The following is a 27,970-nucleotide window of genomic DNA, read 5'->3' as shown; positions in this document are numbered from 1 at the left end:
GTATGTCAGCACCTCTACTCTAGTGGTTTGAGCATGGTCCTCCTTCAGCTTGAATCTGTTAGAAAGTAAAATAGTGTTATGAAACAACACCAACTTCTTGTCCATCAAACTTGTGCTCTTTTGACAAAGCAGGATGTGGAGATGTCCGACTCAGAGTCTGAAGTGGAAAGTGATGTCACAGATGGCTCGTCCTGTGACAGCTCAGATGAAATCACAGCGGCGCCGGTAACCCCTCCTCAGATTGTCCAGAAGTTCATTGCATTTGCCCTTGGACTGCGCCTCTTGCTGTCCGCCATCATGAACACAGCAGGGAAAGTAGTGGTCACCATACTACTGGGGCTGGCAGGTACATCTCAAAGGGCTGCCACTTTGTACTCTCACGTACTTGTCTTGCATGCCAGACTTAAAGTCTTGCATTGGCTCAGCATTCTCTGCTGTCCAGCTCAGGCAAAATAAGACACATTTAATATCTGCTCCCGCATGGTACTATAAATCTTCTCCTTTCTCCTCTTGACTGGTCCTCTTCCCCCTGTACCAGGCATCACCCTACCTTCCCTGACTTCAGCAGTGTATTTCGGGACATTCCTGGGCCTGGTGTGGTGGTGGGTTTTTCTCCGCTCCCTCAGCCTGCTGTTTTTCAGTACCCTCTGTGTGATGATGGCTATATTCAGCGCTGGTCACCTGCTGAGCCTCTACCTGTACCAGCTGCCCCTGGCCCAACAGATCGTACCCCCACAGGACATCTACGCCAGGTAGGGTCACAGGACCAGGATGTAGCAACGCTGGACACTGGCTGGATGCTGACTGTGCAGATACACACAGTCATGTTAACCATATTGGTTTGCTGGCTGAAAAACAGCCACTGAAAAACAGATTGTATTTATTCATACTTGTCGAAATACCAAATAATTACACACTCTATTACACTGGACACAAGCATATACAAATCATTGTTAAATGTCGTAAACTGATACACGCTCGTCTTCCAATTTCAGTATATAGTTGATCTATCTACTGTGAATGTTGTTTGTAATTAGTCAGATGCTCGATTAAGTTCTGAGTCCATATGTGTTAAGAGAAGAGATCGGAACCGGAACAAAGAGCAAACAAGTCTATGGGCCAAAATGTCCCCTCCCCTTCCGAAATTTGAAAGATGCTAATACCTGGGAAATCGTGATTTGTCCGAAGCAACTAATACTGCTCGTTGTTTCACGCATTCCGTTGTATCACGAGAGATCTACGGTACCATTTTTGTTTACGTGGTCTGTGCCAAGAGATTAATCGCCCTCTGGTTTTGTTCAGGCTGTTTGGTATGACAGCGTTCATCCGGACCAATGGGACTGAGCCATACAGTCTGGTTCTGCAGGCAGATGTCAGCTGGCCTGTCTTCACCAACCCCATGGTGGTGCTGCTCCTTTATTACACACTGGTGGCTCTGCTGCACAAGTGGGTCTACATCACTGAAGAAGAGGTACTTTACCTAGACTGAGACTCTAATGTAACTAAGACCTTCATAGTGAATAGCTGCGTCTGAAATGGAACCCTATTCCCTATATAGTGCACTACTGTAAATGGGGATAGGGCTCTATATAGTGAATAGGGTGCCATGTCAGACGCTGTCAATGTCTTGTGGATGAAATAAAACTCTGCTGGTTTATCCTTTGTTGGAAGTGTTAATTGTGTGTCAGTCATTTCATGGTGCCGTCTGTGTATTTCTGCTAGGATACTCTGGTGAAGTCTGAGAGTTCAGTAGAAATCCCTGAGGATCCCCCCAGCTTCTCCAAGATCTTATTCATTTCAGGAGACAGACTGGAGGTGTTGAAATCTACTACAGTTCTATTTTTCTTCTACATTCTCCTGTAGTTTAACCATCATGATTTTCTACAGATTTCTGGAACAATTCTCTTTTCTTTTGCAGCTACTGACCAGTACGGATGATGAAACTTACATGCCAGATGAGGGGGTGCAGGAGGTACATTCTGCTCTCCCAATGTGTTGTCATAAATCCCTTAACGGGACGTTACATGTGTGGTTAGACACCGTACATTCAGTGCGCATCACCATTCTTCAAAGCCAGAATTCCTAGTATACTGTTTTTCCTCTGCAGCCAATGGTCTTAATGATGAGCAGCTCATGGCATGATCTGAGAGGACAGGAGATGGGGTTACTGCTGGGAGGGCCAGGGGCAGGGTATGCAAACTGCTACCCTCCACCACAATATGAAGGAATAGACTTGTCACCCTCACAAGGTATGTACCTGCCAGCCTTGTCAATGTCCAAGTCAAATCTACTCCAAGGTCCATTATTTGGTAGAATTACCACAATGTTCGGTTATAGACGAAAGGTTTGACTTATGGGAAGTCATTTTTTATATCCACCTGGATATTTTGATCTTACCCAGTCATGAATAAATGGTAGGAATTGAATATTGAATACATTTTCATCACTAGTGTAGAAACTGATACAACATAGCCTTAAAATATGACAATTATACGGTATAAAAACTTTCCTAAACTCCATCTTCTGCTGTTTTCCTCTCTCAGAGTCGGAGGAGGTTGAAGAGAGTAGTGAGGAAGGGAAGGAGAGGAGGAGTGAGGTGTCTATGAGGGAGGGGAGGAGTGAGGTGTCTATGAGGGAGGGGAAGAGTGAGGTGTCTATGAGGGAAGGGAGGAGTGAGGTGTCTATGAGGGAGGGGAGGAGTGAGGTTTCTATGAGGGAGGGGAAGAGTGAGGTGTCTATGAGGGAAGGGAGGAGTGAGGTGTCTATGAGGGAGGGGAGGAGTGAGGTGTCTATGAGGGAGGGGAGGAGTGAGGTTTCTATGAGGGAGGGGAGGAGTGAGGTGTCTATGAGGGAGGGACGGAGTGAGGTGTCTATGAGGGAGGGGAGGAGTGAGGTGTCTATGAGGGAGGGGAGGAGTGAGGTGTCTATGAGGGAGGGGAGGAGTGAGGTGTCTATGAGGGAGAGGAGGAGTGAGGTGTCTATGAGGGAGGGACGGAGTGAGGTGTCTATGAGGGAGGGGAGGAGTGAGGTGTCTATGAGGGAGGGGAGGAGTGAGGTGTCTATGAGGGAGGGGAGGAGTGAGGTGTCTATGAGGGAGGGGAGGAGTGAGGTGTCTATGAGGGAGGGGAGGAGTGAGGTGTCTATGAGGGAGGGGAGGAGTGAGGTGTCTATGAGGGAGGGGAGGAGTGAGGGACAGAGTGAGGTGTCTATGAGCGAGGAAGAGAATGTGCCAACCCATCCTGCCCCCAGTGGACTGGCTGTGTTTGGCCTGTTCATCATGAAGCACAGCTACATCAGCGCACTCATCATCATGATGGTAAACCACTTTCTTTCCACGATGCTATTACGGTTTTGGTGTAGACATTAGTCATTGAACAATTAACTCTCTGAAAACAATTCCTTTAAAAGTCGAACTGAATAGAGCTACGTTACCTTCACATTACCTCGCAGTCTTTGAACGGGAACATGGGTATGACTATAGGATGTGTGGCATGCCTCCTGTGTTCCTTCAACCACTCAGGTGTGGAGCATCACCTATAACAGCTGGCTGACGTTCGTCCTGCTGGTGTGGTCGTGTGTGATCTGGATGATACGTGACCGTCGGCGCTACGCCATGATGAGCGCTCCCTTCCTGGCGGTGTACGGCACCTTGCTGTTGCTGCTTTCCTTCCTGAGCGGCCTGAGGCTGCGGCGGGATGAACTGTACCCTGGCCTGCCACATGCCGTGCTGGTGGACTTTGACATGGCCATCTACCCAGCACCCTGCATCCACCTGGGAGGCAAGGTGTTGTACACCTTCAGCTTTTGGCTGCTGTTCCGCCAACAACAGAAGGAGAAACAGGAAGAGAAGGATCTCAAGGAGTCTGACGAGTCTCTGGAGGAAGTGAAAGTACTCCCACGTATGGACTCCTCTCTTTATAAGCATCTTTTATGGCTTTACGTCAATAAAGTCACGTTCTCTAATTCAGTTACGATGCATTAGAAATGGATATGATGTTGTTCCTAGGTGTTTATAACAAGCTTCACTTAACAGTGCTCTCTAACTCATAGGTGTTTGAACCTTGACCCAGGTATGGTGACGTGTTCTACGTTGTGTTCCTCCTCTCCCTCAGCGGATGAAGGTGAAAGCTCTCCCATGATGGAGATGCTGGGTTCAGCCGTCAAAGGAACCCTGGTGAAGTACTGGATCCTGTTCTGCTGCTCCATGTTCTTCGTGGTCAGCTTCTCCGGGAAGGTGATGGTCTACAAGATCCTCTACATCGTGCTGTTCCTCTTCTGCGTCGTCCTCTACCAGGTGGGCCTCATATATGTGACTCCTAGATAGTGTTGTAGTGTATGTCAGTGGTGATGTGTATGCTGCACATGACATACAATGTACAATACAACTTTACTGTCCATGTTCCAGTGAACAACGAATATTACTTAACTCCTCCAGATAGCACACATCTCAGGGTGGCCGGTAGGCTAGCAGTTAAGAGCATTAGGCCCGTAACCGAAAGGTTGAATCCCTGAGCCGACAGGTGATAAATCCGTCGATGTGCCCTTGAGCAAGGAACTTAACCTTAATTGCTCCTGTACGTCGCTCTGGATAAACGTGTGCGCTAAAATGTAAACGGTAAATCATACATACGAGACGCTATGAACAGTCGGATGTTTTTCAGAAGGGAAGGGGGAAAAAATGTACTCTGTGAAAGATAAGATTGTGTCAAATAAAAATAGTAGTGGCTGTGGAATAGTTTCATTCAATAGTTATATTAGTGGGTTTACCAAAACATTAATCAGACTCTGACTATGTAAATATCTTATCACTGACCTCGCTATTGGTATGACACATTTACCACCCGACCTTGCAGCCAAGACCTCAACAACAGCCAAAGGCTCTAAACTCTTATCAATAGAGCTTCCGTTATGAATATTGATCCTACCTCGTAAACACAGACACTAAACATTTCTGCTGCCATTTTCCTGGTTTCCCTCCCCATCTTGTATTTCCGCTGACCTTTTAGCGCTGACCACTTACAGCTGCCTAATGGCCTAGCTACTACCTCACAGCTCACATACTGTAAGAAAGCCAATATGAACCTGATGTTTATCAGTGCTAGCAGCACTGCTGTTTCACATACTGTCTGACTGAGGGGAAATAAACAGCAAATGAGTAAAAGATGTAGGTATTCTTATGTAAATAAATGTTGAATTTGAAATTAATATTTCAAGACACTAATGATAGATGGGCTCCCGAGTGGCGCAGCGGTCTAAGGCACTGCATCTCAGTGCTTGAGGCGTCACTACAGACACCCTGGTTCGAATCCAGGCTGTATCACAACCGGCTGTGATTGGGAGTCCCGTAGGGCGGCGCACAATTGTCCCAGTGTCGTTCAGGTTCGGCCGGTGTAGGCTGTTATTGTGAATCAGAATTTGTTCTTAACTGACTTGCCTAGCTAAATAAAGGTTCAATAAAAATAGATGGGTGTGAAAAGGCAACTTGTTTTGTGGTCGCCTGTTGTCATATGAAATTTGTCTAGTAACCGAGGGAAATCAGAGGGTACGGTTGATCTTTATAAAATAACGTATCCTGGGGAGGAATATTAACAGTAAAATACGTTATTTTATAAAGATCAACCATACCCTCTGATTTCCCTTGGTTACTAGACAAATTTCATAGTGATTTGACCTGATTAGCATCATGGGATCTATGTTACCATTCCTCAGATCCGTTGTGACGTGTGGAGGCGAGTGCTGAAGTACTTCTGGGTGGTGGTGGTAGGCTACTCCATGGTGGTCCTGATTGCCATCTACATGTACCAGTTCAAGACAGTCTCTGGCCTGTTCAGACAGATCATGGGCATGTCTGAGGAAGGGTGAGTGGGCATGGTGGCACTGTGGGCAACCCTGTACATTCACAACGCTGCTTATGCCTCCATGTTGTTGTAGTCATCCCAAGACTTTGATGTACTACATTGTTAATTGATTCATTGATTCATTCATTGGCGCAAAATTACTCATACCTTGTACCCTATGTCTAGAAGTCTCCCTGATGGTCCATGGCTAAGGAACATTTGCGATTCACAGTGTTTTTGCATACTGTGACTGAGTTATTCTTATACAGATGTAGTAGGATCTTAATTTTATCACTATTTTGTTGCTGCGATTTTTCCTGCACAGCAGGTAATGCAAACTTGTAGTGTATTTTAGTTTTAAAAAGGCTTCTTTTAATTTTGTCAGACTTGAAACTTAAAGAAAAATGTATCAACCCCTACAAAAAGTGTCCACATAATGCACATAATAATTCACATTTCCTGCTATAGCAAACTGGCTCAAATTAAGATCCTATATCTGTTCGCTCAGTGCTGCCCCTGTCCCGCTCTGTCCTCTAGTCTGCGTGATCTCGGGTTGGAGCAATATGATACTGTGGAGCTGTTTGCTCGGATCCTCCTCCCTGCAGCCTTCCTATTGGCCTGCATCCTGCAGCTTCACTACTTCAACCAGGACTTCCTGGATCTCACCAACCTGGACAACGTACCTGTCCACCATGGACCAACCAGGTGGGACAGCTTACCTGATCGCAACCACTGAGATAATGTGCTTTATATCATGGAGGAGGGAAATATTAGTCCATTGAAGTGTTTCTTTAATGTCAACTGGTATTTTTAGAGACATACAATTTCTTAATAAAAAAACCATGTATAATGGCGGTGGAGGGTGCTGAGGGGAGGACTGCTCATAATAATGTCTGGAACGGTATTAAGCCGCTCCAGCCATTAGCATGAGCCCGTCCTCCCCAATTAAGTCGCCACCAACCTCCTGTGCTGCAGAGAGATATTGAACATTTTGATCTGATTGGTCCCAAAAAAATGGTTTAATACTGGGCTGGGGTGTTATTTCCTTTTTTGGGGGAAAAACAAGCTGTCTGTCATTCTCCACCCATCTCTATGTTGTTGTGTCTCATCCATTCTGTCCATCTCTTCACCCAGAGAGGAGGAGTTGAGGAACTCAGTCAATGTGATAGCTGACATGTAAGAGCTGTATTTTTGTCTCCATGAATGGCATGCTTCACAAAGTGGATTGCTCAGACTTTGAGTCATCTTAAACAATCTTAGTTAGGCAAAATCAAAGTAAGGAGTGTACAAATATGTTAATCTCATGTTATGATAACGTGTTGACGTTATTATACAGAGAAAGCGGCACCATTTGAGTGTGCAGATACATAATTTAATTCCATCAGTCCGTCATTAATTCTGAGTAATTTAAAATAAATATTTTTCAGATAATTTCATGGAATACATTTTTACCACTGTAGGTGCAATGTTTAACTGATGTTTATTTTTCCTCAGAATTAAAGAAAACATTGAAAAGCTACAGAAACGGTACATTCTTAAAACACTTTCTTCCTTTACATGGATGAAAAAAGACGATGTATGGCATTGTATATAATGTTATTATAGAGTACAATGTATTAAAATGACTAAATCCACGATGGACTTGCCTACCCTCTTTCTGCTAGTATGGCGAAGGAGCAGAGTGAGCAGACGAGTGGGGAGTCAGAACGTGTGGGGAGTCAGGACACGTTGAAGAGTGATGGCCTGTCTGCCTCATCAGAGAAACATGAGGAGGAGCAGGAGGGAACAGGTGTGTGCCACTGAGACTGTGAGATTCTGATTCTAATTGACTGTACGAAAAGTACATTTTAACAGCACAAAGACAGTACAAGCAAATATGCCACATTAACAAAAGTCTGTGAAATCTAGCACAGCATTTCAGATCTTATATCTGACCTTGAGTCTGATGTCCTTTTTGTGTCCGTCAGTTCCCCCAGAGGAGCGTCTGACCCAGTGGGGGTTGATATTGGACCGGGCCAGCCTGCTGCTGTTCCAGGCTCTGGCTATCTTCCAGCGGGCTCAGGAGATGGGCTGGAGGCTGCTGGAGGTTCACAGCCTCAAGATTGTTTCCACTGGCATCATCTGGGTGTCCCTACAAGAGGTCAGATGTCTTTATGTGACCCTTGAACTCCACATTCTCATTGCATCTTGACCCCATTTATTGTACCTTTTATATTGTATTTCCTGCATTTACACTGGCCTGATTTTACCACCTAATATGTTATGCAGTGTAGAGGGTCTGCACAAAACATTTGTTTTCTTTCTTTTTTCTTTGTGCCCCAGGTGTCCCTGATGAACTTCATGTTCCTGGTTCTGTGGACCTTCGCCCTGCCCTTCCCCCGGCTCCGCCCCATCGCCTCCAGTGTGTCCTCGGTCTGGGCCTGTGTCATGGTGGTGTGTAAGATGCTATACCAGCTCAAGGTCATCAAACCTCTGGAGTACTCCTCCAACTGCACTGCTGTGAGTTCACTTACCACTAGCATGCGAAACACTGACCAAATATCCACTAATTATTCCACAGGCATAACAATAAATACTCAGTAAAGGTTGGCACCCAAGGGGATTATGTCATTGTTTAGATACAATGGACTGTGTGTGCGTGTGCAATGCTTGCGTATGTGTGACTATCTACGTTTACAGTAGTATGTGTCTCTGTGTGTCAGAGCCTGGTGTCAGCTAACGGGACAGGGCTGGGGGGGAACATGGCAGAGCTGCTGAGGAGGTCTGTGCTGTATGTGAAGCCTGTTGACCCAGCCATGTGGTGTGGAGCGCTGCGCAAGTGTGAAGACAGGATCCTGCCCTGTCTCAGCGTAAGACAAGCTCTTCACTCAGTGTCTGTGGTTATTTAGTAATATCGACGTCATTTGTCAATCCTGCCATGTACTGTATAACTGTGAAATGAATTGAAAGAGAGATTTTGAGATATATGCATATTAATAACAGATTAATGCATATTGGTAAATACGGCACATATAAATGAATATCCTCTCTATTATTAGCGTGGTAGCTTCATTGATCTGTGGTTCAGTAGTCTGAGTGTTCTTTGGTTGTGTTTTTCTTTGACGTCAGAACCACCTGATGGTGCTGGGGCTGCTGGTGTTTGAGGTGACTGTCTCTAGACACCAGCTCTACTACCGCCTTCACAACAACCTCAAGGTCCCCACCTTCAGCATTATCTTCCAGGGCATCACACGCCAGCACCTGGACCATGGCATCCTGCCCTGCATCAAATACTTCATCAACTACTTCTTCTACAAGTTTGGCCTGGAGGTACAGTAGCTCTAACCGATTCTTGGGGCTGCAATAGCCTCTTTTACTGTTGACTTCCATTTGAGATTTGTATGATCTTTGTAGTGTTTTCATTTGAAATACAGTTTCTGAAGTTATCTATAGTTGTCTTTGCTGTTGATCTATATGTTTTCATTTTTGTAGTATCATCATGTCACGGTGATTGTATAGCTCTTTGAGATGTTCCTCCTGTCCCTCAGGTGTGCTTTGTGGTGGCGGTGAATGTGATTGGCCAGCGGATGGATTTCTACTCGCTGCTGCACTCCTGTGCTCTGATGGCCGTTCTGTCACGACGACGCAGGAAGGCCATGGGGGAAGTGTGGCCTAAGTACTGCTGCTTCACTGCAAGCCTCATGGTGCTGCAGTACCTGCTCTGTATCGGCATCCCTCCCGCTCTCTGTGTCGGTAAGGAGAGATATCTGGAGATAACCCAGTAAGCAAAATGGTAAATGACGCTGACAAAATGATGCTGACATCACATGCGTTTCAGGTGCTGAAGGGAGGTTAGAACATGTATTTTCCGGACGTCGAAAATAGGTCGCAAATGGATGTTGACGAAACGTATTTTCAGGTGTCTTTTCAAGACATCGAAAATAAGTATTTTCCGGACGTCAAAGAGACATCTTATGGGGATGTTGAAAATATGTATTTCCGGTCATTGATTCTATGGACAAATTTGAACTGCACATACATTCTCAATGACGTAAGAATTATATCACAATTATATAGGAAAGAGGAGCCAACTGAAGAACGCAACAGAATATTTATTATTGCTCTCATCTGCCACATGTACTTATGTTAGCTTTTAAAAAAGCTTTCAAATTGGCAGCGTTGATGTTGAAATTAGTCTAACTTACAGAATAGACCAACACGCCACTTCATCTACAGCAACATTCTAGGAACGGTTACAGATTATTTTATTTTCTTGCTATGACTGTGAGTTGTTGTTGTTGTTTATCTACCTTAGTTGAATGCACTGACTGTCAGTCACTCTGGATAACAGCATCTACTGAATGACCAAAATGTAAATGTAAAGACAAACACTTGCAAAGCATGCTGAGTATTATTCTAATGACTTCCGCCCCCAAACAAGTACAAATTTGGTCAGTGCAGAGCAGATCCGAATCTGAATGAATCATAGACGTCTTGGCTATATTTCACAAGTTTTAACATCACATTACAGTATGGCAGTTTAGTACAGTAGAGCACAGTAGAGTACAGTACGGTAGGGTATGGTACGATACAGGACAGTCAAGTTTTATTCAGTAGGGTACGGTACAGTTCAGTAGAGTTTAGTTCAGTAGAGTACATTAGAGTAGGGTACAATTCTGTACACTATACTTTACTGCACTCTACTGTGCTCTACTGTATTGTACTCTACTGTACTATACTATGCTATGCTGTACTATACTCTAATTTTCTTTACTGGGCTGTGTACTGTAATGTACTGTACTCTGCTGTGCTCTACCATACTGTACTGTGCTGTCCTAACTTGTGAAACATAGATGTCTGTGATTTTTTTCAGATTTGGTCCGGTCCAGACCAAACCAAATCTGAACCAATTATAGATGTCTATGTTTGGGCCAAATATAGGCTGGACCAGACGTATGTGGACGTTGAAATCAAGGCCGGTCCAGACCGGACCAAATCTGAACCAAACCTAGACATCTATATTTGTGCCAAATAAAGGTCAGTCCAGACATGGCCAAAAAAAAGATGTCCAAAAGACTTTGCCGTTGGTAATTGCTTAATGGAAAGTGTAGGCCTATACTTGTTCACTACAGTACTTAATAGCAAGATCAATGGAATTCTGGGCTAGTTGAAGGAGATTCCACTATAATGCTTAGGCTACCAGTCATGATGTTTCACGGTCATGGTTGCCATCCCATTTCTGACACCAATGTAGCGAATAACAAACCCTGGTCATGGAGTAAAAAGCAAGCACCCTAGTGGATCAATCAAAAATGTCTATATTTGGGCCAAATCAAGGCCAGTCTGGACCGGACCAAATCAGTACCAAATAAAGACGTCCATGATTGGTTCAGATTTGATCCGGTCCGGACAAGACCAAAAATCATCATCAGTAGACGTTTAAATCAAGGCCGGTCCAGGCCGCACCAAAAAAATACCTAAAAAAGACCACCTGGTACAAATAGGAGCAAAAAAAGATGTCCAAATGACATCACCTGACGGTAAACGCTTAGTGGGAACCGTCTTTTTCACCATAGTTAAAGTGTGATTACGATTTGAGTGACACGTGTGGTGGAATTATTGTAAACAAAAGGAGAGACTTTTAGATTATTTTTTTCAGGGGGTGATTACTGAGAACTCAACGAGCGGATTTGAGCCACAGCATTTTATAGCAAAGTCCATCCTCCTGGATGTTCATGACAAACAACAGATGTATGGAATGGGTCACAAGGTTAAGATTTGTGTGAAAGATGCTAATAATTCACAGCAGACAGTATCTCATTGTGTAGAGATCAAGGTCTGGCCCAGGGGTCATCTCTCCCTGGTACCATATAGAACAGAAACATTAACTCATGCTCTGGAATGCGGTATCCCCAAAGACATCGTAAATCTCCTGTCAGTGTTATCTCGCGGAGGCCCACTTTCAGTTCACACAGTCACAATAGAGTAATAAGAACCCTCTATTCTGTTGCATAAAACAACCATTTGATGCAATGAAAGTATTATAACCTAATCTTGCAATTTTTCTCTCACACACGATTGCATATTACATAGGCCTTACACCAGAGTAACTTTCAGGGCCAGTATCTACAGAGTGACTTAGGGTAGGAGTGTTGATCTAGGATATGTCCATAAAATCTTATTCGTTATGATCTAAAAGACAAAACTTATCCTAGATCAGCATTCCTACTCTGAAACTCCTTATGGAACAAAAATATAAACACAACATGCAACAATTTCAAAGATTTTAATGAGTTATAGTTCATATAACGAAATCAGTCAATTTAAATAAATTCATTAGGCCCTAATCTTGGATTCCGCTGGGCCTGCTCGGGCACAGATCCCGGTGTGTGGAGCGCAGCTGGGGCCCCTTGCCTCTCCACACTGGGCGGCTGTGGGGCCGGAAGTTGCCCTCCCGGCGGCGAGTGCGGATTGGCTTGAACTGAAACATGCTGTCGTACACATCGATCCAGAGCATTCCAAACATGATCAATGGGTGACATGTCAGGTGAGTATGCAGGCCATGATAGAACTGGGACATTTTCAGCGTCCAGGAACTGTGTATAGGTTACATGGGGCCATGAATTATCATGTTGAAACATGAGGTGATGGCGGTGGATGAATGGCACAACAATGGGCCTCAGGAACTCGTCACCATGGGGCATTCAAATTGCCATCGATAAAATGCAATTGTGTTTGTTGTCCGTAGTTTATGCCTGCCCATATCATAATCCCACTGCCACCATGGGGCACTCTGTTCACAAAGTTGACATCAGCAAACTGCTCGCCCACACAACGCCATACACGCTGTCTGTGGTTGTGAGGCCGGTTGGATGTACTACCAAATTCTCTAAATCGACATTGGAGGCGGCTAATTGTAGATAAATTAACATGAAATTATCTGGCAACAGCTCTGGTGGACATTCCTGCAGTCAGCATGCCAATTGCCACATTTGTGGCATTGTGTCGTATGACAAACTGCACATTTTAGTGGCCTTTTATTTTCCCAAGTACAAGGTGCATCTGTGTAATGATCCTGCCGTTTAATCAGCATCTTGATATGCCACACGTCAGGTGGATGGATTATCTTGGCAAAAGAGAAATGCTCACTAACAGGGATGCAAATAAATGTGTGCCCAACACTTTAGAGAAATAAGCTTTTTGTGTGTATGGAACATTTCTGTGATCTTTTATTTCATCTCATGAAACATTGGACCAACACTTTACATGTTGCGTTTATATTTTTGTTCAGTGTAACTTCTCAATCTTCTCTTCTCTCTGTCAGATTATCCATGGAGGACCTCCAGTCAGGCTTTGACCTCCAACCTCATCAAGTGGCTTTACCTGCCTGACTTTGCCATGCGTCCCGCCCCTTCCTTCATCCTCTGTGAGTCTCTTTGTGTTCATCCCAGCCATTTCCAAATTCACAAATTGTGGGGAAATCTCGCATTGGCATTCATTCTTGATTTACGTGAAAGTATGAGTTGCATGGATATCTCAAGGATTCAGGCCATTGTCTACTATATATAGTGTGTACTGTAAATCCCTTCATACACCATCAATCAGTAACTCCTACATAAGTGAACAAGGCAGCCATTTTGTTTTTGCTGTGTGTCCAGATGACCACCTCCTGCTGCTGTGCTCCACGCTGCAGTGGCAGGTGTTTGAGGAGGAGAACCGGGCCGCCGTGCGCCTCATGGCAGGGGAGAACGTGGAGATCAGCCGCAGCCTGGACCCGCGTTCCTTCAACCAGTACATTCCCGTCAACAACTTCCTCCATTGCAGGTCAGAGGGCTCTCTTCGCTAGCGTGGGCTTTAGACAACTGCTTTATCATTTTCGTGAAGGGTGGCCTGATTAGGAAAACTTCGAATCTACAACTAGGGTTTTTTTCCAGTCAGGTCACATGGTCTGGAAAAAAATCTTGGACCTACTCATATGGTTATATGGATATGTATGTGTCTCTCCTTACCTCAGGTCCTATCTGGACATCGCCAAAGTTTTTGTGTTCAGCTACTTCTTCTGGCTAGTGCTGTGCCTCATATTCATCACGGGCACCACCCGCATCAACATCTTCTGCCTCGGCTACCTGGTAGCCTGCTTCTACTTCATGCTGTTTGGAGGAAGCCTGCTAATGAAGCCCGTACGATACATCCTCAGGCTCTGGGACTGCCTCATCGGATACACTTGCTTCGTCATTGGCATGAAGAACCTGCTATCTGTACGTTAGCGAACTAATTACAAATTTCCTAGGCTAGCCTATCCTCGTTGCTGAAAGTGTTTTTTCATTCATATACTGTATTATGCATAGCGTACCACAGACTATGCTAATAACCCAGTCGATTTTAACCACTGGTCAATGCTAACTGCCTGTTCTGTGTTAGTGCTTCACAAACTTCACAAACTCACTGTCTCAAGTCCAGTCTTCTCTCTCCTCTGTGCTATCTGTCTTGCTGTATGTGTGTCCACAGCTTGGCTCGTGTGCTTATCTGGACAGCCTGTTGAAGAATGGCTGCTGGCTCATTCAGGCCTTCAGCATGGTCTGTACAGTCAAAGGCTATGATATCTGTAAGTGTGACTGATGATACCGATTAACACACTGTGTGTGTGTGTGTGTGTGTGTGCGCGTGTTTTCTCAGTTGTGTATATATGTGTGTGTGTTCCCAGCTGCTCCTGATGATGAGTGTGAGCTGCCGGAGGGGGAGGCGGGCATTGTGTGGGATGCGATCTGCTTCACCGTGCTCTTGGCTCAGAGAAGGGTTTTCCTCAGCTACTACTTCCTGTATGTGGTGTCTGACCTCAGGGCCTCCATGATCCTGGCCTCCAGGTTAATAATAACAATCATCATCATTTAGTTACTGACCACTTCCCTATCAATGATTTTAGATGTTTTTAGAATACTTTGGTACTATTGGAAATAGTCATGTTTATCTATGGAATGGTACCAACTGAAAGTAGGACTTCATAGATTGTTTGTCTCTCATATTTCAAGGGGTGCTGAGCTCTTTGAAGCCAAGTTGAAGAAACTGGTTGCTGCCAGACTGGAGATGGAGAGGAAGTCTGTAGCAACGCTGAAGAAGCAGTAAGACTTATGCCACAGCAGTTTGTTTGTTCTCGTTTAGTTTTCAGTCTAATGGGTTTGCTATTGTTGCATTGTTTGAATTCACTGTGTTGATTCCTTCCTCTAGGATGGAGAAGATCAAATCCAAACATAAGAGTAAGCCTGGCCAGGGAGATGCAGCAACGCACCCTGCTGATATAGTGCCAAAGGGTGAGCAACATTGGGCTAGCTAGTGGAAGTTGGCCTTTACCACTGACGGAGGGTTAGTTCTTAAACATATACTCTTTGATCGGATCTTTGTATTTCCCCCTACTAGAGTTGGTGCTCAAATTGCTTTACATCATTTTAAGTTGGTGGGAGACTCCGCTCATCATGATCATTATTCTTGTCATTCTCATTGAATGAACGGATACATTTATGATGTCGGGATGAATGGGTGAATATGTTTTCCAGGTGAGAGTGAGAAGGCTGAGAACGATCGGGGGAAATGGTGGAAACCATGGGTCTCACGGCCTGGCGGTAAGTGTTTCATAAATCTAACTAACATGATTCCGATTTGGTCAGTTACAGAAAGAACCTTGAATGGGGAAATGGGATGGATATGGCTTGAAAAAATAAACAACGTGCTTGATTCCACCTTATTAGATCGGGTGCTGAATCCTCGTGTATATAATGGGATATGGTTTAATTTCATCTCATTATAAATACACACTTTTTGATTCAAGTAATCAAAACCATTTATATACTGCAACAGTATAAAGTAGGATGTATAAGTAGGAGTTTGTCTTTGTTGTCTGACACTTCTGTCGTTTCCCCTCAGTTGAGAACAACTGTGGCTACCATCTTTTTGAGAGTGACAGTGAAGAGGAAGAGGAGGAAGTCCAGGAAAAGAAAGAGGAAGAGGCTCCACTAAAGAAGAAATCTGCTTTTCAGGCGAGGGCCATAAAAGACAAACTATAAAGACTAGTAAAATAGTATTTGTGGATGTTTTTGAATGTGATGTCAAACTGTGTGCCTCCTTTCTCCACAGATAGCCTATGAGGCATGGGCCACAAGTTCCAAAGCAGCCCTGGATTTGCACAAAAAAGAAGAAAACAAGATGAAAAATGAGGAGAAGAGGAGGGCAAAGAGAGAGCTGCAAAGACAGCAAGGTAAGAGGGGCTCGTTTGTATGGGGCTGTTTGCATAATGTTGTCATAGAGACAGAATAAGTAATGTATTATTTTGTGTCGTTGTCTGATCCAAGGCATTGAGAGAGCCGAGTCTCACGAGTTGGACGAGTTGGAGGTGGAAGAGAGCGATGAAGAGGAGGAGAAAGGTAAACATTCCACCTCCACAGACCCTTCATGGCTATACAGTAGACTAACTAAGTCCTTGCACTGCTTCTAACTTGATAGGTTTCTAACGACTCTGTCCTCTCACAGAAAATATATTTCAGAGGATCATCTACTCACTCAAGTTTTTATGGGTGTTTATCCTGTCCCTTTTGGATGATGTCACTGAGGGCCTTAACTCTTTCTGCAAAGATAACCAGGACATCACCAAAGTGCTGCGCTTTGAGAGAGCTCTTCTAGGCCAGCAACAGAAAAAGGTGAAAGAAACATTCATCCACTCTAACTCTCCAAGATGCTTTTTGTGTATTGCAGGGGATACTTCATTTGACGTCACTCAATTGAACTCTGCTTTAATGATGTCCTGCCTGCAGTGATGATACAAATAAAATACAATCTTTTCCCCTGTTCCTTCTACAGGGGAAAGAAGTGTCACAGGAGAGTGTGACGCGCTTCTATGAGAACTGGGTGTCTAGGCAGAACACTCTGGGCTCGCTGGAAGACCAAGATGACATAGTTCTCCCCATCTCCTCCCCACCACCTGTACCCTCATCACCGCGAGGTTACTCAAAGCTGAAACACGCCCATTCCAAAATCTCCTGGGGTAGCAGCTTGTCCAGGTCTTCATTGATGTAACACCTACAGTATAGTCATGATTAGTGAATTCATGAAATTCATTTCTATTCCGTACATAGACTGCATGTGTTATACAGAATGGATTACTTTTGAATTAATTATGGAGTAGTATTTTCTATTATTATGTTATTCTGCATTATAACCTCTATGGAGGATTTATAAATGGCCTCATAAGACCAGGATGGTCACCATGTTTCCCTGTCGCCATGTAAAAGCTGCGTGACGGATGAGACCCTGCTGGGGTCTCGACAGCCCACTCTGGATGAGCTGGATGACCCTCCTCGACTCCAGCCAACTGCTGAGCAACTCAGACGGAAACTACTGAAAACTGCCAACCTGGACCTTGGCTCATTTGACAGCGAAGTCCCTCCACCAAGGTGATGTTTTTGTTGTTTATTTATTAGGATCCCCATTAGCCGACGCCAATGGCGACAGCTAGTCTTACTGTGGTCCAACACATAACGAAAAAATCATTAGACAAAATAATTTACAATTTATCTACATTTAAAAGCATTAACATGTCGTGTGTGTGTGTACATCTATCAGTTCCACATACATGTCAGTACATACACACAACAAGTAGGTCACATGGGGGAGAGGCGTTGTGCCGTGAGGTGTTGCTTTATTTGTTTTTTGAAACCAGGTTTGCATGTTCACTTGCGCTATATAAGACGTAAGGGAGTTCCATGCACTCATGGCTCTGTATAATACTCTACGTTTCCTTGAATTTGTTCTGGACCTGGGGACTGAGAAAAGACCCCTGGTGGCATTGTCTGGTGGGGTAAGTGTGTGTGTCAGTGCTGTGTGTAAGTTAACTGTGCAAACGACTAGCAATTTCCAACACATTAATGTTTCTTATAAAAAGCAACAAGTGACGCAGTCAGTCTTTCCTCAACTCTTAGCCAAGAGAGACTGGCATGCATAGTTTTAAGCCCTCGACAATGAAGAGTAACACGTGCCACTCTGTTCTGGGCCAGCTGCAGGTTTACTAGGTCTTTCTTTACAGCACTTGACCATATGACTCGACAATAATCGAGATAAGATGCAACTAGAGCCTGCAGCTTGATTTGTGGAGTGTGGTGCCAAAAAAGCAGAGCATCTCTTTATTATGGACAGACCTCTCCCCGTCTTTACAACCATTGAATCTACATGTTTTGACCATGACAGTTTACAATCTAAGGTAACACCAAGTAATTTAGTCTCCTCAACTTGCTCAACAGCCACACCATTCATTACCAGATTCAGCTGAGGTCTAGAGCTGAGGTCTAGAACTTAGGGAATGATTTGTACCAAATACAATGCTCTTAGTTTTAGAGATGTTCAGGACCCGTTTATTACTGGCCACCAATTCCGAAAACAGACTGCAACTCTTGTAAGGGCTTCAGTGACTTCATTAGTGTCATGTCTACTCCCGCTCCTCCTCTCTGGCGCTCGTTGTCGCCAGTTGTCTAATCATTACGCACACCTGCCACCATCGTTATGCGCACCTGCGCCTCATGACGCTCACCTGGACTCCATCACCTCCTTGATTACCTCCCCTATATCTGTCACTCCCCTTGGTTCTTTCCTCAGGTGTAATTGTTTCTGTTTCAGTGTTTCATGTCTGTATGCTACTTGTGTTTCTTGTTTTGTTCCTTGTGTTATTTATTATTTAAGTCACTCCCTGTACTTGCTTCCTGACTCCCAGTGTACATGTTAAAATTAGCTGTGGTTGCTGATGCGTATGTGGTTGAATCATCAGCATACATGGACACACATGCTTTGTTTAATGCCAGTTGCAGGTCATTTGTAAAAATAATAAAGAGTAAAGGGCCTAGAGAGCTGCCCTGCGGCACACCACACTTTAAATGTTTGACATTAGAGAAGCTTCCATTAAAGAAAACCCTGTGAGTTATATTAGATTGCTCCGAATCCACGATATGGCAGCGGTTGAATAGCCATAACACATACGTTTTCTCAACAACAGGTTATGGCCAATAATATCAAAGGCTGCACTGAAATTTAACAGTACAGCTCCCACAATCTTCTTATTATCAATTTCTTTCAACCAATCATCAGTCATTTGTGTCAGTGCAATACATGTTGTGTGCCCTTCTTTATAAGCATGGTGAAAGTATGTTGTTAATTTGTTTACAGAGAAATAATATTGTATTTGGTCATACACAATTTTTTCCAATAGTTTACTAAGAGCTGGCAGCAAGTTTATAGGTCTGCTGTTAGAACCAGTAAAGGCTGTTTTACCACTCTTGGGTAGCAGAATGACTTTGGCTTCCCTCCAGGCCTGAGGACAAAGACTTTCCTCTAGGCTCAGATTAAATATATGACAGATAGGAGTGGCTATAGAGTCAGCTACCATCCTCAGTAGCTTTCTATCTAAGTTGTCAATGCCAGGAGGTTTGTCATTATTGATCGATAATAATACTTTTTTCACCTCTCCCACACAAACAATTTTCAACTTGCAATGCTTTTTTTTCATTATTCGTTTTTTATGCATGAGAACGATGTCTGACTGTTCGTTGTTTGCATTTCCTGCCTAAGTTTGCCCACTTTGCCAATTTTTTACCTTTATTTAACTAGGCAAGTCAGTTAAGAACAAATTCTTATTTACAATGACGGCCTACCCCGGCCCAACCCGGACAACGCTGGGCCAATTGTGCGCTGCCCTCCGGTCGGTTGTGATACAGCCTGGAATTGAACCAGGGTCTGTAGTGATGCCTCTAGCACTGAGATGCAGTGCCTTAGACCGCTGTGCCACTTGGGTGCCAGTTAAATAATCATTAAAATAATTGGCAACATCAAATGGTTTTGTGATGAATAAGCCATCTTTCTGCCCATAATTTCATTTAAAGTACTCCAAGGTTTTTCCCCATCATTCTTTAGCATTGATCTTGGCTTCATAATAGAGTTTCTAGTTCTTTTTGTTGAATTTAGTAACATAATTCCTCAACTTGCTGTAAGTCAGCCAGTCAGATGTGCAGCCAGACTTATTAGCCACTCCTTTTGCCCCATCTCTTTCAACCATACAGTTTTTTAATTCCTCATCAATCCATGGAGCCTTAACAGTTCTAACAGGATATAGCCACTATATTGAGATCACCGCATCCAGTGGGTACAGACACAGCTTTAGAACAAACTTCCACAGTATTAGCAAAACTGTGATCAATACATGTGGATGATATTGTTCCTGTAGTGTTTTGTAAACACCCTGGTAGATGATTAATAACCTAAACCAGATTACAGACACTGGTTACAGTGATAAGCTTCCTCTTGAGCAGACAGCTTGATGAAAACCAGTCAATATTCAGGTTCCCAAGAAAGTAGACCTCTCTGTTTACATCACATACACTATCAAGCATTTCACACATATTATTTCCATACTGATTGTTAGCACTTGGTGGCCTATAGCAACACCCCAAAAGAAAAGGCTTTAGATGTGCCAGGTGAACCTGCAACCACAACACCTTAATAACACTTGACATAAGATCTTCTCTAAGCATTACAGGGATATGGCTCTGAATATATACAGCAACAACTCCCCCATAAGTATTCCTGTCTTTCTATAGATGTTATATCCTTGTATTGCTACTACTGTGTCATCAAATGAATTATCTAAGTGGTGACTTCACTTATGCACTTATGGTTTCCTCTACTCTGTATACCAGACTTACTGTATATATTGTTTCATATCTACTCACTCTCTATATACCTTTATAAACTCTCCTATCTTAATAATGTCTTTGACTCCATCTTATTACTTTCTATAATTACATTTTTCAGCAGCCATCACGATACTGTTCCTGATAAGGAGGACAGTGAAGGAGAGGATGCATGTAAAAAGGAGGGGGAGTATACAGCGGAGGAGGAGTATAGAATGGAGAAGGAGGAATGGAGGGAGAAAGAAGAGGAAGAGGGTGAAAAAGCTGTGATGTTTTCAGGATTTATCTCCCTGGACTATCTCCAGTGTGATGAGAAGTGCGAAGATTTCCCAGACTCCCCCCGGCCTCTGAGTGAGACCAGGAACCTCACAGCTAGTGAGCTGCTGCTCAACAAGTCAGTCATGGGAGATTGGGACTTTGTGGTTTTTCTGGTTACAATTGTGGTATAGTCAAGTGGACCCATTCAGTTGTGTCACATTACCTCGTAGTAAATTAAAGTTGAGTATCCCAAATTTAATTTAAACTTCAGGATACTCACATACTGCTTTTGCCCTCTATTGCAGCATGTTTGATAACGATGAAATTGAAGAGTCTGATAAGTTTTTCCAGTCTCTCCCGAGGCACCTGAGACTGGTGTTTGCCCTGTACAACACCATGGTGTCGAAGTCAGAGATGCTGTGCTACTTTGTGATCATCCTGAACCACATGGTGTCTGCCTCCCTGCTCAGCCTGATCCTGCCCATCCTTATCTTCCTCTGGGCCATGCTGTCTGTGCCACGCCCAACCAAGCGCTTCTGGATGACTGCCATCATCTACACAGAGGTACGCACAGCAGGCACCCCTAACGGAGTGATATGTTGATTGGCTGGTTGGTTGATTGATTGGTTAGATGGAGGGTTGATTGATGATTCCTATCTCTTCCAGCTGATTGTGGTGGTCAAGTATTTTTTCCAGTTTGGCTTTTTCCCCTGGACTACCTCGGTCTACCGAGGCATCAATGCAGACCGGCCCTTTGCTCTGCCCAACATCATTGGGGTAGAGAAGAAATATGGCTATGTTCTCTTTGACTTGATACAAATGCTGGCTCTGTTCTTCCATCGCTCCATTCTAAAGGTACTGACGGGAATGGTGGTTTCTGTGTTACATCATATAGAATATACTAAAGCACAACTTCTCAATACTTTCTTCTTCTCTCCGTAGTGCCACGGTCTTTGGGATAACAAAGAGGTGGAGATGCCGGACTTCTTCAAGAAATTAAAGAAGAAGACAGAGAAGATGAAGATGAGTGGAGAAGAAAAAAAAGGGGACGAGCCGAAGCAAAGACTGCCCTGCCTCCCTCTCCAGGCCTCGACTGCGTCCTTGTTTTGCAGATGTGGAAAAGCCAACTCCACTGAGACAAACGGTACATATATTCAGCAGCATAAGCATAGTGCTGAAAACATCTTGTTTGTTTGAAAGCGTATTGAAGTTGAAATGGGGTGTTGCCTGGAAGATGTGAAACGTTACCCAACCTGAATATACGAACGTCTCTTGATGTGGATGGGATATTCTTGCAGGTGATACGCGGCTCACAAAGCACCACTCCAAGAAGAGGCACCACAATAAAGTTCCCCTGACCAGGACGGAGAGCATCAAAAAGCTGATTAGAGAAAGGATGCTGGAGGCTAAAGCTGCTATCATTGAAGTGTGAGCATTTAGTGCACTATCATGTACTGATATGTATTGTAGGTGTGTTCTGTTACTTTAATTACACATCTCCAGTGATAAATGGCAGTTTAAAAACTAGTCCAGGAGGCAGCACTTTTGACTGGACATGAATGCATCTTTAAGTACTGATTTTTGGTTTAAAAATGAACAAATATTTTCAGCCATGGTCGTCTTTTGTCTTCGCAGTGCCCTGCATATATACCTACCCATCAGGCAGTTCTTCTATGACATAATTCACCCAGAGTGCAGTCCAGTGTGTGACGTCTACGCTCTCATGTTTCTGATTGACGTGGTCAACTTCATTGTCATCATATTTGGATACTGGGCTTTTGGGGTAAGTGCCTGTTTGAGTCAAAATTGTATTTGGAAAGCTATTAGGCCTATTTTTTTCTAGTGGATTTCTTTCACTGTTTTCTTTTTGTGTCGGAACAGAAACACAGTGCTGGGGCTGACATCACAGATGCTCTTGGGGAGGACCAGGTCCCATCGGCCTTCCTGGTCATGCTGCTCATCCAGTTTGGCACCATGATAGTGGACCGCGCTCTGTACCTCCGCAAAACCCTAATGGGAAAATGTGTCTTCCAAGTGGTGCTGGTGTTTGGTATCCACTTTTGGATGTTTTTCATACTCCCTGGGGTGACTGAGAGGTCAGAGTTCATGTTTACTATAGTGTAAAAAATGAGCTGCTTAATTTATCTTTTTCATTGTCATTCTCTTGTGTTCTAGGAGGTTCAACATGAACCAGGTGGCACAGTTATGGTACTTTGTGAAGTGCATCTACTTTGGCCTCTCCGCCTACCAGATCAAGTGTGGCTACCCAAATTGTGTGCTGGGAAACTTCCTGACCAAGAACTACAATTACCTCAACCTATTCCTTTTTCAAGGGTACAGTCGATGCTCTATGATAGATAAGCAAAGGCAAGTTGAAAAGCCATTCATTTCCTTGTAAGGGTCTTAGATAATCCCATAATACCAGTGCATTGGGTTGTCCATGTCTCCTCCTCAGGTTCCGCCTGGTTCCGTTCCTCATAGAGCTGCGTGCCGTGATGGACTGGGTCTGGACCGACACCACCCTCAGCCTGGGCAGCTGGATCTGTGTCGAGGACATTTATGCCAACATCTTCATACTCAAGTGCTGGAGGGAGTCGGAGAAGGTAACTGGGATGCCGAACTGCCAATAGGCTGGTAGCAGTTGACAGTTCCCAACTCATCTCTGTAGAGAGTATATCTGATTGATAGTCGATGGTGAATCACTGTAGAATTGAAGGGGTTTGTCTGTCTTCGTGTTTGTTTGATGTCTATGAACACTAGAGTATACTAAGTATTCTTGTATCAAGAACAATTGTGTGTTAAACTTGAACTGATTTGGAATTGTGTTGAACTATGAATTTGTACAGAAATACCCACACATCCCAGGGCAGAAGAAGAAAATGGTGGTGAAGTATGGAATGGGTGGCTTCATCATATTCTTCCTCATCAGCGTCATCTGGTTCCCCCTCCTCTTCATGTCATTGGTCAAGTCAGTGGCTGGAGTGACCAATCAGCCTCTAGATGTCTCTTTTCAGCTCAGCATAGCAGGATATGAGGTTTGCGATGGCCCCATCAGCTCACAATCGCTGTTTAATGTAACGTTTTTTTCTTCTGTTAAACTGTTAGTGCTGGTGTTGTTTTCTGTGTGTGTTTCTCACAGCCACTGTTCACAATGAGTGCCCAGGAGCAGAACCTGGTACCATACTCAGTTGCACGCCTCAACCGGCTCAACAACCTCTATGCCACTCACCCGGTAAGAGTGTTCTCCATCTCGCTACAACAAGTTGCAAGTTTGAGGGGCTGTGGAATCAACCCTAAGGACCTCTGATGTACTCCTCTCTCTTTCTACCTCTGTCTCATTCTCTCTCTTAGTCAGCTATGCAGTTCCTTGGGAACTACATGGCCGAGGACATTGTCATTGCAAAGATCAAGAGTGATGCCAGTCTGCTGTGGAGCATCAGCCCTGCCAGCCGTGACGCTATGATCCATGAACTCAGCAACTCCACCCATATCTACATCACCCTGCGATGGGTACTACTCAGGTACATGCAGTGTAGCAGGACCAGCTATTAACAAGGGTTGGATAGGGCTCTGGGTTGGTTATACGTGAACAGGGTGTAACACCGTTGAGGCTCAAGGACCGGCTTTTTTTACTTTTGTGTAACTGCCAAGACCGTATGATTAGTGCCATAAACATAGACCATATGATACAGCCATAAACAACTAGACGTAACCAGTGAGTGATAGTGATTTCACTCTGAGTGTGTACATGTGCCCCTCCTCCCAAGGAATGCGTCTCTGTCGATGAACGTGGAGACCGTGGGGGAACACACTGTGAAGTATGAGGACCGGGCCCTGAGGGATCAGATAGTTCAGATGCTCAAAGGGACACGCAGTGACTCTGTGTGAGTCTCAATCATCACAGCACTCTCACTATATCATCAAATGTTATTGGAGTTCACAGCCACAGTCAACATTACATCAATAACATAACCTTAACTCTGAAAGCTAGATGTAAAGGAACTTATTACATTCAGAATAACCCCAACTATAAAAGAGATGATCACAACGCTTATTATATATTGGTGTTGATATACTCAACAACTCTCATTCATTCTCTCTGATAGGATCATTGAGTCTCTCCTGCCCAAGTTCCTCAGAGGTTCCGGAGGACCTGTGTCCAAGATGGCCACCCGTCTGAAAGTAGGTTAGTGATCCTCTATCCAACCATCATACTGTATAGAACACTCAAACTCAACTTTGGACCTCTTATGGTAAGAGTTCAATACCCCTGGTATAGAACATCAACATAACAAATGCAGATGCTTGTATTACTATGGGATCTTAAAAATGTCATGGTCTCTGCTTCTCGTTTTATTCAAATCTTCCCTGTTCCATCTGTAACACCACAGAACACTCGGATCGGCCTGAGGACCTGCAGACTTTTGCTTTCTTCTGGCCCCTGTCCCTCAAACTACAGCGCGCAGAAGACAATGGAAGTGCAGAGGGGGGTCAGTGGTGGATTGTGGAGGAATGCACTCCTGGACAGGGGCACGTCCAGAGCAGCTGCCACAAGATTGAGATAGTGGTGTTCAACGACAAAGTCAGCCCCCCAAGCCTGGATGCTCTTGCAGGACAGGGGTAGGTTAAAAAACAAAACCCTCGCAATGCTGCCCCAGAAGCTATTTACATTTTGATAGGACTATTCCTTTAACTTGTTGATTTGTTCTCACTGCTAAATAAAGTCTCTTTCTGCCCTTTTCCATGGAATGCCATATGCTAATGTTGCTTGTCTGGCCTCGACCTTCTACCTGATTCCACCTTGCTACGGCAGAATTGTGGGCCTGTACATGTCTGTGGTGCTGGTCGTCGGGAAGTTTGTCAGGGAATTCTTCAACGGGATATCCCGCTCCATTATGTTTGAGGAGCTGCCGTGTGTGGATCGAGTGTTGAAGCTCTGCACGGACATCTTTGTTGTGCGAGAGACTGGTGAGATGGAGCTGGAGGAAACACTGTTTGAGAAGCTCATCTTCCTGTATCGCTCACCGGAGACCATGATCAAGATTACCAGAGAGAAGAGCGACTAGAGAGCATGATGACATTTGTTATGAAGAGGACGATTTGGCTTTTGGTTCTTATCTGGGGTGTATTCATCATGATTGCAACAGAAACCGTTCACTCAAAACAAAGTATTTTAACAAACTAGTTTCTATTGGACAAATTCAGGTAGGTCCCTCCCTGTTTCGTTTAAAAACCAAACAGCTTCCATTGCAAGATGTAATGAATACACCCCTGGAGTTGCACTTCTGATTGTACTCCTGTACAATGCATGCATTTTTTCAGTGTCTTATGATTTTACAACAGAAGACCATAAGCCAATCAGAAGTGTTCCTAATGTTAAACAATTTAATTGAAGTTTAGTTGCAACATCATCGACACAAATGTCTTGTATAAAGCTGATAGAAATACATTATGTAGAACACACATGCTTCTCAACATTCTGTAACTTTACACACTGAACACGACCCTGTTTCGTTCCACTGAAAAGCTCATCTAAAAGTATTCATTCTCATTTCACACTGTAGTTCATGTACAGTATTTAATTCAATAAATAAAATATTTGAACTACAAGGCCAAGTTCAGAGCTTTCAGCCTACTTTTACATGTGTTCACTTTTTATGAGCCACTCACAGGTAACGTTGCCAGGTAAGGCGGGAGTTTAGCAATCTAGCAGACAATTATTTTTATATGGGAGTTTAATTTCATTTTCTTAATTACAAATTAAAGGGGAAAAATCCATTCTGTTAAGTCTTCCGTCTCTCGACAAATCTAGATGTAACCCTTGCGTTGTCATCCATCACAAAGATATGTTCGCCGGGACAGTGACAAATCCTCTTGGCCCCGAAGAACATCCATTACATGATGTACTTAGATCCTGCAAGATAAAGCATGTCAAGTTAAACTGATCTTAGAAACTATGAACTAGTGATGGTAGCTAGCTATTTGTTGAGAACTGCAGATTATCAGAGAAATGACGATAGACAATTTGATATAGAGCTGATATTGTCCCACTATGGGCATTAAGGTGTGTTGATAATCTGCAGTTCTGTAGTGTTCTATGTCTATGGTAATGACGCTTACTTGGCAACTGCAGTAAGTACAAAAAAAATGTATCAGGTGTGATAGCAAGAGCAGATGAGGCAATATGGTGTGATGGTTAGTGGGTGGTAGATGAATTTAAGTCAAGCATCTCCACCTCTTAACCCAAATACTGTAGTGATTTCTGATTTGTCTTTTCAACACTTACATGCTACAGCCTTTGGTACGTAGACTTTGACGCTGGACTCGGCAACCTTCAGTGCCTCGACTTTGAACTGGGGTTTCAGTGCCGCACGCACTGCACTTGCGCAGATCGCAGAGAAGCGAATGTAGCTGCAGAGGACACAGATAATCACACTTTAGCCAACAGGCCGAGGCTAGCATCTGAATTATACTTATTGTCATGTGTTTTTAAACCACGACGATACATACAATAAGAGTGGTACCACACCAATTAAGACAATTGATATAACTCACGGGAAACACGTTAGCTAGCTTGTCAAGTTCATTGAACGTGATAGCATTCCGGCTAGCTGGATAGTCATACCCATCACACCAGAGCTCTCAAGCAAATATGCTATTTAGTAACTACATAATTTAAGTGCATCACCTTACAATCAGAAAACAAGCTAAATGTAATATTGTGTTAAATATACAATACATTTACCTAAGGCCAGCTTGTCTCCAGTATGCAACCATTTTGCCAGCGATGTTTCGTTCAAGGACAACTCGGAAATGTGCGTGATGACGTCGTTAGCGTTGACTCGTCTTCTTTGGGATTTGGTTGGCGGATCGCATCCAAATTTTAAGTGCATACACCGCCACCTACTGTACTGGTGTGTGATGCCGTTCACGGCCTACCTCCATTAAATTATTGCATTTTTTTATTTCAACTTTATTTAACTAGGCAAGTCAGTTAAAAACAAACTTACTACAAACTTCCGACATCAACTGTTTGTATTACAATTATACACTTCAACACCCCTGCCCCATCAATGGTGGCAGGTAGCCATGTGGTTAGAGCATTAGAGCGTTAGACTTGTAACTGAAAGATTACAAGATCAAATCCCCGACCTGACAAGGTCAAAATCTGTCGTT

General features: G+C 43.8%; 2 protein-coding genes across 2 annotated transcripts; one reads left to right on the top strand and one right to left on the bottom strand.

The window, feature by feature from the left end:
• Window positions 1-133: 133 nt before the first annotated feature.
• Window positions 134-26,239, top strand: LOC106571968 (piezo-type mechanosensitive ion channel component 2). Its single transcript, XM_082961493.1, has 46 exons — window positions 134-346; window positions 539-752; window positions 1,303-1,471; window positions 1,919-1,972; window positions 2,639-3,316; window positions 3,521-3,894; window positions 4,105-4,294; window positions 5,710-5,858; window positions 6,375-6,542; window positions 6,972-7,013; window positions 7,502-7,626; window positions 7,805-7,977; window positions 8,160-8,336; window positions 8,540-8,686; window positions 8,946-9,146; window positions 9,365-9,569; window positions 13,141-13,242; window positions 13,475-13,640; window positions 13,831-14,074; window positions 14,325-14,421; window positions 14,521-14,680; window positions 14,846-14,935; window positions 15,042-15,124; window positions 15,368-15,433; window positions 15,735-15,847; window positions 15,945-16,065; window positions 16,160-16,231; window positions 16,338-16,504; window positions 16,665-16,864; window positions 17,096-17,257; window positions 20,658-20,930; window positions 21,100-21,358; window positions 21,461-21,649; window positions 21,737-21,938; window positions 22,093-22,222; window positions 22,430-22,577; window positions 22,676-22,890; window positions 22,970-23,128; window positions 23,250-23,397; window positions 23,641-23,829; window positions 23,934-24,026; window positions 24,146-24,315; window positions 24,562-24,678; window positions 24,901-24,980; window positions 25,186-25,414; window positions 25,608-26,239. The coding sequence occupies exons 1-46, from the start codon at window positions 142-144 to the stop codon at window positions 25,858-25,860; spliced, it is 7,968 nt and encodes a 2,655-aa protein (XP_082817619.1). The 5' UTR covers window positions 134-141; the 3' UTR covers window positions 25,861-26,239.
• Window positions 26,160-27,668, bottom strand: atp5f1e (ATP synthase F1 subunit epsilon). The gene is made up of 3 exons (XM_014145574.2): window positions 27,540-27,668; window positions 27,081-27,205; window positions 26,160-26,708 (listed from the first exon to the last, which is right to left on the bottom strand). Coding segments are annotated over exons 1-3 (159 nt in total). The 5' UTR covers window positions 27,572-27,668; the 3' UTR covers window positions 26,160-26,706.
• Between the last annotated feature and the right edge of the window lie 302 nt (window positions 27,669-27,970).

Source organism: Salmo salar, chromosome 15 (assembly GCF_965601325.2).
Source record: "Salmo salar chromosome 15, fSalSal1, whole genome shotgun sequence".
Classification (NCBI taxonomy): Eukaryota; Metazoa; Chordata; class Actinopteri; order Salmoniformes; family Salmonidae; genus Salmo; species Salmo salar.
Note: the sequence above shows the minus strand (reverse complement) of the source record. Positions and strands in the feature narration are given on the sequence as shown.